Raw genomic sequence first — 12,652 nt, forward strand, 5'->3', positions numbered from 1 at the left:
AGAAAGACGAGTTCATTAAATTTTATGACGAATGAGATTCTTAAGATCTGGTTTGTTGTGCAACCTGTGCCCTTCACTCAATCTTTCAATATGCTTATTTTTAACCACAGCTATGTAATAATCTATCAGATTTTTAAAAGCAAAAACAATCAGACAGTACGAGATGACATAGCATGTAAGTGCTTATTTGTCTATCTAAAAATAACTGCTACTTTCGTGTTCTGTCAGTGTATGAAACTTGCATATTAGTCTTGTAGAATATTTTTGTTCACTTGAGATACCTCATATTTTATTTATAAATTCTAGTTAAATCATATTAAGATATCTTCAAATGTTATTATGGTGCTAGATTGTTGGAAGGAGAAGAAAAAGAACAAGTTGTCCTTATACAACCTTTTTTCTGTTTATTTTTCAGATCAATAACCCGATCTTATTACCGCAACTCAGTTGGTGGATTTTTAGTATTTGACATTACCAACCGGCGATCTTTTGAACATGTGAAAGATTGGCTAGAAGAAGCAAAAATGTATGTACAGCCGTTTCGGATTGTATTTCTGCTAGTGGGACATAAATGTGATTTAGCTTCACAACGTCAAGTTACAAGGGAAGAAGCTGAAAAACTGTCAGCAGACTGTGGAATGAAGTATATAGAAACCTCAGCAAAGGATGCTACAAATGTTGAAGAATCCTTCACAATCTTGACAAGAGACATATATGAACTTATTAAAAAGGGAGAAATTTGTATTCAGGATGGCTGGGAAGGGGTTAAAAGTGGTTTTGTTCCAAATACTGTGCATTCTTCTGAGGAAGCAGTAAAGCCCAGGAAAGAGTGCTTCTGCTGACTTCAAACGTGCCAAAGAACTCACAGGAACAGATTGGCTGTCATTTCAGGATAAATACCAACATTAACAGCAGAATGATGCAATAAAAGCATTTAAAAAGGTTACAAACCCACACCAATACTATTTTGTAAGGTATTTGATTCAGAGCGCTATGCTTACTTGTTACACTACTAGACTGGGTATTTTGCTAAATTGTCAAGCAAAGCAGACAACCTTTTTCTTGAAAGTACCTCCATTCTCACTTCGTTAGCATATGCTGACCTTAGTGTCCAGCTATGTCAATATTACTCATTTTTCTTGACAGTTCAAATGGATTTTTGTGAATATATAATCAATTGAAAAGATTTTATTAGGAATTACATTCTCTTGAGTTAATTAATATTGAATAGCAAAATGCATTTAAATATGCACTGTTCACCTGCAGAATAAACAATCTCAGAAGTATCGACTAGGACGTAAATAGCAGTTCCTTGTATAAGGTACCAGGTTTTCTCCCCATTGTCTGGAAATGTTTGCCCTCCCTTAATTTTGCCTCAACACAAGAAAATAAGTTTTATGTTCATTTTTGTTCTCTAATTTATTGCTTCTAAAAATGCATTATGTTTTACAAATATATCTAAAGGATCCAAGCACACTATTTTAAGCAAATATTTGTAAAATTAAAAACAGAGGACCGCTCACCAAATGTTTGAAATGTTGATTTTTTTTTTTTTTTTTTTTTGAGACAGGATCTTGTTTTGTCACCCAAGCTGGAGTGCAGTGGGGCAATCTTGGCTCCCTGCAACCTCTGCTTCCTGGGTTCAGGTGATTGTCAGTACCTTACCTCAGCCTCCTGAGTAGCTGGAACTGCAGATGTGCACCACCATGCCCGGCTAATTTTTGTATTTTTAGTAGACACGGGATTTTTCCATATTCCCCAGGCTGGTCTCCAACTCCTGGCCTCAAGCAATTCGCCCACCTCAGCCTCCAAAGTGCTGCTGTGCCCGGCCTATCAGCAGCAAATGTTTTGCTGTTACAGTGTACTGTTCATATTTAGACAAGAAAAACTAAATTTATTTATGTATTGACATTTTCAAAGAAAGTAAATGCAATTTGCCTTGAACTATTGTCAAAATTATTAATATAGGTAAACATAGAATGTTTTTAATAATAGCATTTTTGTCCAAGTAAATTTCCAAATTTCCTCATTTCCAATATGAAAAGAATGCAGAAAAGATTTTTCTGTGCAAGGAAAATTGGTTAGATGTTTGATATATTTAGCCTTCAAATTGCATTTTACAATCTCATCAGTACAAGTGAAGATAGAATAATCAATTAAGACAGTAAAATGACTTTTGAGTTTCCTAACTTTTAACTTATTGATTAAACTCTCCTGGAAGGGATATTTTGATCATAGTGTCAAATATTTTATAATGTACATTTCTATTCTGTCCTGTACACTTCTTAATCACAAAAGAGTACCAAGTGAAGTTTTTTGGAGTCATAAAGTTTTTACTCTTAACCTTTAATTGCTTCATTTGTTTGAAAACCAAAGGGGCATAGTAGAAAGAATATTTGATAAGAAACCAGAAAACTTGGTTACCAATATCTAACCATGAGTAAGTCACTTGACCTCTCTAAGCACCGTTTTTCTTATTTGTAAAATTAGGCTAATAACCCATTAGTGTGTTTCATGGAAAATTATTTTGAGAATCTAGTGAATCATGCAACAAACGCTTTGTAAATAGAGTAAGCATTTTACAGATTTGAGAATGATATGCTGCTCATGGGCATACTATTATATTTGCAACGGGTGAGAATTTTGTTTTCTCTTAATTTTTCCTTTCATTCCTATACAGAGGGAGTAGAAAAAGATGTGTGTTTTCGTGGACCCGTAGGAATTCTTGATTGATGCATATCCTCTAGCTTATTTTGTGGGGGCGGGGGAGGAGAGGGAGGGATCTCGTTCTGTTGACCAGGGTGGAGTGCAGTGGCATGATCACAGCTCACTGCATCCTGGACCTCCCAGTCTCTAGCGAGCCTCCCACTTTAGCCTCCTGCTAGCTGGGACCACAGGTACACGCCACCACGCCTGGCTAATTTTTTATTTTTTGTAGAGAAGGGTCTCCCTGTGTTGCCCAGAGTATAGGTCTCGTACTCCAGGGCACAAGCGATCCCTCCGCCTCGGCTTCACAAAGTGCTGGAATTACAGGCATGAGCCCCCGCGCCAGCTTCCTCTGTTTTTTTTTTACCCTTGAGCTATTGTTCCCGCGAAGTGGAAATAATAGAGAGGGACGTTCCTGCAGTCTTAACCCAATCAAAAGTCACGTTTGTACTTTTTGTGCATCTTTGAAATAGATGTTTAATTGTAGTTTCAAATACTTGTACATTTTCTGAGTTCATGTATTTTTAATTGTGCTTATGGAGAGAATATAAATTATAACTATATAAGGTATCACTATTTATATTGTCAGCATTTTCTTGATATCCTTAAGTTAATTTCACATGACTTCAAACCATAATTAACCAAATGAGAAAATACTTGTCCCCCAAAATGTGAAGTAGTCCATTTTACTATTACAGTTTTCAATCTTATATGACAATTTCCCATCGGTCCAAAATGGCATAAACCCAAACACTGAAAATCTAACAGCAGCTGAAAGTACAGTCACCTGTGCCTACTTCTAAAGTTAAATAGCTAAAACATAAAATGTGATTTAAATTTCAGTGGACGCCCTTTATAATTCTAATGTCGGGAGGGACTAATATTTGGGCTGAAGGATATCATGTGTTCCAAGATTTAAAACAGAGCTAAAGAACTAGAATAAAAACAGGAAGGCAGGGTCCAAAATTCAAGGCGTGAACAGAAGGAAGCCTAGAACTCATCTCCTAGCACCTTATTCACCACGCTGTGCTTAGTGTGTGTGTATTGAGTGGAGGGAGGGAGAGGGAGGGAGAGGATGTCAAGAAAAGGGGAAATGTGTTCTAACTCAATCCACAAAATACTAAAATAGGGTTAAATAATTTTCATATTATAGAGGAGCTATTTATGGTAAAACAATAGTAAAGTGAACAACGATCACTGCAAAACTCTGAGTGCTTGTACAAGATTGCCAAACATCTGTCTAACCTTAGCCAGTTATCTTTATCCATTTATTTATATATATATATAATAGCTGACCTATTTTCTTACACATCGTTATAGAGAATATGGATAACAATGCCAAAATAGTAAAAATATTTGCTCCAGGCAAAATGCTTTTACCAAGTTTCTTAGAAATCAAATATCCTTTATTTTATATTAAAGTTACTTTATTTAAAATTTAAAACCAGTAAATGATGTAGCTAATTACTAAATAGTTTAAGTAAATGTGGGTTTTGATTTTTTGAGACAGAGTCTGGTTCTGTCTCCCAGGCTGGAATGCAGTGGCGTGAACTCAGCTCACTGCAACCTCCGCCTCCTGGGTTCAAACAATTCTCCTGCCTCCGCCTCCTGAGCAGCTAGGATTACAGGCGTGCACCACCACATCCAGCTGATTATTATTATTATTATTATTTTTGAGACGGAGTTTCACTCTTGTTGCTCAGGCTGGAGTACAATAGTGCGATCTTGGCTCACCGCAACATTTGCCTACCGGGTTCAAGCAATTCTCCCGCCTCAGCCTACCAAGTAGCTCAGGTTACAGGCATGCGCCACCATGCCAGACTAATTTTTTTTTTTTTTTTTTTTTTTTTTTTTTTTTTTTTTGTAGAGATGGGGTTTCTCCATGTTCAGGCTGGTCGCGAACTCCAGACCTTAAGTGATCCACCTGCCTCAGCCTCCCAAAGTGCTGGGATTACAGGTGTGAGCCACTGCGCCCGGCCTAATTTTTGTATTTTGAGTAGAGACAGGGTTTCACCATGTTGGCCAAGCTGGTCTCCAACTCCTGACCTCAAGTGATCCACCTGCCTCAGCCTCCCAAAGTGCTGGGATTACAGACGTGAGCCACCGGCGCCTGGCAGTAAATGTGATTTTTTTTTTAAAGAAATGAAAACAGTCCAATTCTTATCGTAAACTTGTCCCTGATGGAAACTGCTCATCTTGAGCTGCATTCACACTCCCAGTTCATGTAGTGATATGATAGTAAGTATAAGCCAAAATGTTTAATCAGAATGTTTTTTAATGTGGCCTTTATATGCATAATAGTGGCAAACAAGATTTCCTGAGCCTGGAAACTTGAGAGTTTATTCTAGATTTCCAAAAACCTCAAGCATTCCGTATTTTTTGTGTGTAGCAACCAAAACAGTCTTTTATATTATTGTTAAGATAACTTTATCAGAACAAAGTCTTTTTATCCAACTTTACGTCATTAAAAAAAATGAATCTATGGATTAATAAAATCATTTTAAGAGTATTTTTGTCAGATTTTATACTGCCCTTGGTTCAGTTAAGAACAAAGCTTTCAAAGCAGCTTTAAAGAGTGCACTGTATTTGAATAATTTCCTGGCCGGGTGCGGTGGCTCACACCTGTAATCCCAGAACTTTGGGAGGCCGAGGCGGGCGGATCACGAGGTCAGGAGATCGAGACCATCCTGGCTAACACAGTGAAATGCCGTCTCTACCAAAAATACAGAAAAAAAAAGAAAAAGAAAAAAATTTAGCTGGGCGTGGTGGCAGGCACCTGTAGTCCCAGCTACTCGGGAGACTGAGGCAGGAGAATGGCGTGAACCCGGGAGGCGGAGCTTGCAGTGAGCCGAGATCAAGCCACTGCGCTACAGCCTGGGTGACAGAGCAAGACTGTCTCAAAAAAAAAAAAAAAGAAAGAAAGAAAGAATAATTTCCTTAGGTCTCACACAGAAGAACTCGCAAGACTAAAGACCCATTCAAAAACTAACTTATTTGCTTCTCGGTAACTACCTAAAAGATTTCACTTGGAAATGCAAAAGAAACATGTAATCTTTCTTTAAGAAAAAACAGAAAGATCCTCTTTCAGCATGGGGAGCTGAAAAAAGAAAAAACTGAAAGACTATAAAGGTTTTACTGTTTGTTTGTTTGTTTGTTTTTTAGAGACAGGGTCTTGTTCCCTCTCCTAGGCTGGAGTGCAGTGGCACAGTGATAGGTCATAGGAGCCTCAAACTCCTGGCCTCAAGCCATCCTCCCACCCCAGTCTCCCAAGGTGCTCGGATGACAGGCATGAGTCACCCTGCGCCCAGCCTATAAAGGCTTTAATCTTAGATTCTTTGTATTTTAAAATGGTAGGATACAATCCCAACCAGAAGCTAACTCTTGGAAATTTCACAGCTGATAAATAGCCATCTCTGCTTCAGAATCTTTCTCAGCTCTGAACGTTTTCACCAAATCTTCCTGAGCTACTGATCTTCACTTGATCTTAAAATAACAGACTAATCTCCTGAACCTTAATGGACTGCTGCATGACCTGGTGTTTCTATACTGCTAATGACTGATGCAAGTAGACACATGAGTGATGAGCTGTGACAATCTATTTCAATCATTACACAATCTAGTTCACTTACTGCACATAATCATGGTAGAAAATAAATGAAAACAAAATTTTAAGGTATAAAAAAATTAGTGTACCTCGTTATTATTTCTGGGTAATTTTTTTGTCTTTTTAAAAAATAGTGCCTAAAACATTGTCTTATCTATGTGACATTCAGTGACTACTAATTGATGGTTATTGTGTTGAATTACTCCTATTAAATGTGGGTTCCACATATTTGGTTTCAATTTATACATTCCATGGAAGAATAAACATGTTTTATTATCATCATCTCTCAGCATTTTTTTTTCAGGATGACAGACAATGGAAGTAGGATAAGTGTAAACTTTTTGAAGTATGTTATTAATGTTATTTGATTTTAAATAATGAATAAAAGAATGAGAATGAGAACTATGATTGTCATATAATTATCATCATATCCATCTTTTTTTTTTCTTTTTTGAGAGGTAGCAAGGTTTATTGTGAAGAGCAAAAGAACAAAGCTTCCACAGCGTGAAAGGGGACCCGAGTGGGTTGCCTCACGGTATCTATCTTTAACTAGCCATCTTTGGTGGTGCTTTTAAAATAGAAACAACTATTTAACTACAATTTTGTGTGTATGTATTCACAAATGAAGGGCAAAAAATAATCAATTCGAGATCCACAATGCTTTACATATTACATTATACCATGATGGAATGTAGGGTAGAACCCCATAATCAGACATTAATATTTGTACAGCAAATATATGAATATTCACGCCATAAGAGATAAGATCTGTAAATAATCTGTCATCAGTCCAGGTCAGATTTTTGTTGCCAAATGGGTTATAAAAAGAATCTTCGATTTTTCAGAGCTTTTTGGATTTCAGAATTGCAGAAAAGGGTCGTGTACTATGTACTATGCCTTGTACTATGCTTTAACACATGTTTCAAAATGTGTAACTTTTCTCTACTTGGCTCATATTTGTCATGCTTCAGCCTTGCACGTAGTGGGAGCTTATGAAATTTTGAATTGAGCTGTTAAATCACACAGAAAATATTTATACCTTCTACATAAGCAGTTAACTATGTAAAATGTTTATAACAGTGCTTGGCACATAATTATATTATTATAATTACTATTTTTGAGACAGAGTTTTGCACTTGTTGCCCAGGCTGGAGTGCAGTGGCATGATCTCGGCTCACTGCAACCTCTGCCTCCCGGGTTCAAGTGATTCTCCTGCCTCAGCCTTCTGAGTAGCTGGGATTACAGGTGCCCGCCACCACATCCAGCTAATTTTTTGTATTTTTAGTAGAGACAGTGTTTCACCATGTTGACCAGGGTGATCTTGAACTCCTGACCTAAAGTGATCCGCCCGCCTTGGCCTCCCAAAGTGCTGGGATTACAGGCGTGAGCCGCTCCTCCCAGCCCTGTTTTATTTTTAGTATCGTTCTTATTATAATCACTAAGTTGTCAAGAAGCCAATCTTAATCCCTATTGTTGGCTAGAAACTGTTGATAATGGCTCTCTGGTTAGTTCATTTTAAGTGGTCATGACTCCCTGAAATGGCCTAATTCTTGGAGAATGCTTCAGTAGTGCCCTAAAGGACATAGAGCTCCTGGGGATTGCTGGTCATCAACAATAGCATCTGGCCAGATGGACAAGGGCTTGAAGGAGTGTCCCAACAGCAGCACTGCAAATTCACCAGCAGAAAGAGTTAGTGCATGCGCCCAGTGTGGTAAGGACTGTGGGTCAGAGGATTAGGCTTTTAGTTTGTGTAAAATGATTATCACCAGCATCATTTTCTAAAAGATTTTTTTTTTTTTTTTGGTAACAGCTTTGACAGACAATTTACATGCCATACAATTAAATCATTTAAAATGTACAATTCAGTGTGTGTGTGTGTCCACTTTTGCATTGCTTTAAAGAAATGCCAGGCTGAGCACAGTGGCTCATGCCTGTAATCCCAGCACTTTGGGAGGTTGAGGCAAAAGGATCACTTGAAGCCAGGAGTTCAAGACAAGCCTGGGCAGCATACTGAGATCCCATCTCTACAAAATGTTTTTAAATAAATTAGCTGGGCATAGTGGCACACACCTCTGGTCCCAGCTCCTTGGGAGGCTGGAACCCACCAAGCCCAACCTCCAACATTTAGATTACATTTCAACATGAAATTTGGAGGGGATGAAACATCCAAACCATATCACAGTGGTTTTTAGTATATTCAGTTGTGCAACCATCAACATAATCTATTTTAAAACATTTTTATGACCTCAAAAAGAAATCCCTGTACCTTTAGCTATTACCCTAACAGTCTTCATCCCCCCACTGTACCCTACCCAGCGCCAGAGTCCCAAACAACCATTAATCTATATACTTGCCTATACTGGATATTTCACATAGATGTCAGGTAGGAGGTGGGACTCAACTTGGATGTGGGGCTCGAACACTGGACCAAATTGAGGACTAGTTCAAACAGGGACTGGGTAGAAGCAGCTTTCCATAAGACAAACCCACCAGTGTGCCATGTCAGTTTACCATTGCCGTGGCAACACTGGAAGTTACTGTCCCTTTCCATTGCAACAACTGGGAAGTTACCTCCCTTTTCCTAGAAATTTCTGTATAATCTGCCCCTTAATTTGCATGTAATTAAAAGTGAGTATAAATATGACTGCAGACCTGCCTCTGAGCTGCTTCTCTGGGCACATTTGCCTATGAGGTAGCCCTGCTCTGCAAAAAGCAGTACTTTTGCTGCTGCAGTCCACCACTGCTTCAATATAAGTTACTGTCTAATGCCTTCACTCGCCCTTGAATTCTTTTCCTGAGTGAAGCCAAGAAACTGCCTGGACTAAGCCCCAATTTGGGGGCTTGCGGCTCCTACATCAGATAGAGTCATATAGTGTGTGGCCTTTTGTGACCAGCTTCTTTCAATTAGCTTAATGTTTTCAAAGTAGTAGCACCTGACTGGGCATGGTGGCTCATGCCTGTAATCCCAACACTTTGGGAGGCCGAGGAGGGTGGGTCATCTGAGGTCAGGAGTTTGAGACCAGCCTGGCCAACATTGCGAAACCTTGTCTCTACTAAAAACACAAAATTAGCTGGGCATGGTGGCGCATGCCTGTAATCCCAACTACTTGGGAGGCTGAGGCAAGAGAATCACTTGAACCCTGGAGGCAGAAGTTGTAGTGAGCCGAGATCACACCATTGCACTCCAGCCTGGGCGACAGAGCAAGACTCCATTTCAAAAACAAACAAACAAATAAATAAATAAATAAATAAATAAATAAATAAGTCAAAGTAGTAACATCATTTTAATAAAAATTTTCCCATTATGTAATAGATACTAGTTCATTGTACAACATTTGGAAAATACAGAAACATAGAAAGATAGAGAGAAATCCTCATTAGACTAGGGCCAGCTAATAATTTTTTTGTAGAGATGGGGTCTCCCTATCTATGTCGCCCAGGCTGGTCTGGAACTCATGGGTTCAAGCAATCCCCCCACTTCAGCCTCCCAAAGTGCTGTGAATAGACATGAACCACCACGCCTGGCCCGGAAAACCATTTATTTACTTCCAATAATAGACATTAAGATTGTTTCCGGGCCGGGCGCGGTGGCTCAAGCCTGTAATCCCAGCACTTTGGGAGGCCGAGACGGGCGGATCACGAGGTCAGGAGATCGAGACTATCCTGGCTTACACGGTGAAACCCCGTCTCTACCAAAAAATACAAAAAATTAGCCGGGCGAGGTGGCGGGTGCCTGTAGTCCCAGTTACTCGGGAGACTGAGGCAGGAGAATGGCGTGAACCCGGGAGGCGGAGCTTGCAGTGAGCTGAGATCCGGCCACTGCACTCCAGCCTGGGCCACAGAGCAAGACTCTGTCTCAAAAAAAAAAAAAAAAAAAAAAAAAAAAAGATTGTTTCCAGAGCCAGGCGTGGTTGCTCACGCTTATAATCCCAGCACTTTGGGACGCCAAGGGGGGGAATTGCTTGAGCCCAGGAGTTCTGGCAACATAGTGAGACCCCGTCTCTGAAAAAAAAAAAAATTAGCAGGGCACAGTGGCACACACCTGTGGTCCCAGATGCTTGGAAGGCTGAGGTGGGAGGATCATTGGAGTCTGGGAGGTTGAGGCTGTAGTGAGCCGATATTGCACCACTGCACTCCAGCCTGGGCCACGATGAGAAACTGTCTTAAAAAAAAATTATAAGAACATTTGTTTCCCTCAGATCCTCATTAATACTTAATAATGGCAAAACCTGATATATTGACAAATGATGGGCAAAAAAAATTCCCATTTAATTTACATTTTTCTGTTCTTCTGAGTACATTAGCTTTCATAAAATTTATTGATTGTTTGTATTCCTTTGATGAATTGCCTAATTGCATCCTTTTCCAATTTTCTATTGGATTGTTAGAATTTTTCTTATTGATTTTTTAGGAATACTCTCTATACTAAGGACAGAAATACTTTGTTTTGTGTGTTGAAAGTATTCTCTTCCAGTCTGTTAGGACTGGTTTATGCTATCTTTTGTTGTGAAGTTTTAATTTTCAGGCATCTCAAGTCTATTTTTTTCCTTGTGTCTTCAAGGACTTGTGTCTTCATTAGGACCTTCTTCCCCAGCCCCAAATTACAAAATACTGTCCTATATCTTGTTTTTTATATTTATACTTTTATATAGCGAACTTTTTTTAGTTTTTAATTTTTTATATATTTATTTTTGAGACAGGGTCTTGCTCTGTCATCGAGGCTGGAGTGCAGTGGCGCGATCTTGGCTCACCACAGCCAACCTGGGCTCAAGCAATTCTCCCACCTTGGCCTACTGAGTAGCTGGGACTATAGGCGCATGCCACCATGCCCAGATAATTTTCCTTAATTTTTTGAAGAGACAGGGTTTTGCCATGTTGGCCAGGCTGGTCTTAAACACTTGGGCTGAAACGACCCACCCGCCTTGGCCTCCCAAAGTGCTGGGATTACAGGGGTGAGCTACTGTGATTGGCCCAGAACTTATTTATATGTGGTATAATATAGAGGGGTGTTTGTTTGTTTGTTTGTTTGTTTGTTTGTTTGTTTGTTTTTGTTTTTCAGCTGGAGTCTCTGTTGCCTAGGCTGGAGTACAGTGGCATAATCTTGACTCGCTGCAACCTCCGCCTCCCAGGTTCAAGCAATTCTCCTGCCTCAGCCTCCTGAGTAGCTAGGACTACATGCATACACCACCACATCCAGCTAATTTTTGTATTTTTAGTGGAGATGGGGTTTCACCATGTTGACCAGGGTGGTCTCGAATGCCTGACCTCAGGTGACCCACCTGCCTCCGCCTCCCAAAGTGCTGGGATTACAGGCGTGAGCCACCGTGCCCAGCTGGGATTTTTTTCTGAGTAAGTAATTTGTTATTCCAATGTCATTTATTCCTCTCTCCAAACATTTGGATTGCGGTTTTTATATATACTCTATCTATATTTACATATCTATATTTTAGCTCTATCTGTATCTATACTGAATCTGTTTCCAGACTATTCAGAGCCACTGATTATTGGTTCAATGTTGAGTTAATACCACACTGTCATTTACTAAAACTTTAAAATATGGTTTGATGAGGACCATCCCAGTTGCTATAAGCACCCCCATGCCCACCAGCAACCAGACAATGGTCCCTAAATACTATTTCCCACTAAAAAGAACCAAAGTTTTTTGGTGAAATGGCTGATTCCTAGTCTGAGGCAGGAAATGTATAAAATGAGTCTGGGCATCTTGTCACACCAGAAAATAAGGAAACTACAAAAGAATATTAAGAACTTGCCAAAGCACTTAGAAGCAAACCTGAAGAGGCCAAAGCTGAGACAATATGAAGATCAAAATGAATAATAGTGGAGTAAAAGAACATTAAGTACTTATAAATCTATGAGTTCAAAATGACACTAAAAAAAATAATAATTGTGTAGTGAAAGGAGCCACTTACACTTCTATTCCATGATCCCCAGACCCATGGGGAGACTTTAGCATATAATGGCCTCTGATTCAAAGACTATACAGTACAGCATCCTAAGAGACAGAACCCCATCCTTTCAGACTTTTATCTCCTAAATGGCTGTATAACTGAGTCTTCAGTAAGCCATTTTACCTTTCAATTAGGTCAGCTACTTCTGGGCGATGAGATATGTGGTAAGACCAAATAATTCCATAGGCATGACCCCACTGCTGCAGTTCCTTTACCACGAAATGAGTTCCTTGATCAGACACAATGTTGTGGATGATGGCATTACCTCGATAAGGCATTCTGCAAGTTCAAGGATGGTACTGCTGCCAAAATGATTGTGGACAGCAAAGGTCAAACCACATCCAGAATCTGTATCTATTCCAGTAAGAACAGA

At 39.4% G+C, this 12,652-nt stretch overlaps 4 protein-coding genes across 4 annotated transcripts in view; 2 read left to right on the forward strand and 2 right to left on the reverse strand.

The window, feature by feature from the left end:
- The window catches only part of RAB39A (RAB39A, member RAS oncogene family), a 39,775-nt gene extending 33,063 nt beyond the window's left edge, over nt 1–6,712 (forward strand). The window contains exon 2 of the mRNA XM_050758729.1: nt 416–6,712. Within this exon, the coding sequence (XP_050614686.1) occupies nt 416–842 (427 nt within the window). The 3' untranslated portion in view covers nt 843–6,712. The remainder of the gene's footprint in view (nt 1–415) is intronic.
- ACAT1 (acetyl-CoA acetyltransferase 1) overlaps nt 1–12,652 on the forward strand; it is a 976,528-nt gene that overhangs the window by 782,468 nt on the left and 181,408 nt on the right. The window lies entirely within an intron of this gene.
- Nucleotides 1–12,652, reverse strand: part of CWF19L2 (CWF19 like cell cycle control factor 2) — an 808,601-nt gene that overhangs the window by 615,409 nt on the left and 180,540 nt on the right. The gene's annotated exons all lie outside the window — the stretch shown is intronic.
- Nucleotides 1–12,652, reverse strand: part of POGLUT3 (protein O-glucosyltransferase 3) — a 603,612-nt gene that overhangs the window by 80,931 nt on the left and 510,029 nt on the right. The gene's annotated exons all lie outside the window — the stretch shown is intronic.

This window comes from Macaca thibetana, chromosome 14, assembly GCF_024542745.1.
Source record: "Macaca thibetana thibetana isolate TM-01 chromosome 14, ASM2454274v1, whole genome shotgun sequence".
Classification (NCBI taxonomy): domain Eukaryota; kingdom Metazoa; phylum Chordata; class Mammalia; order Primates; family Cercopithecidae; genus Macaca; species Macaca thibetana.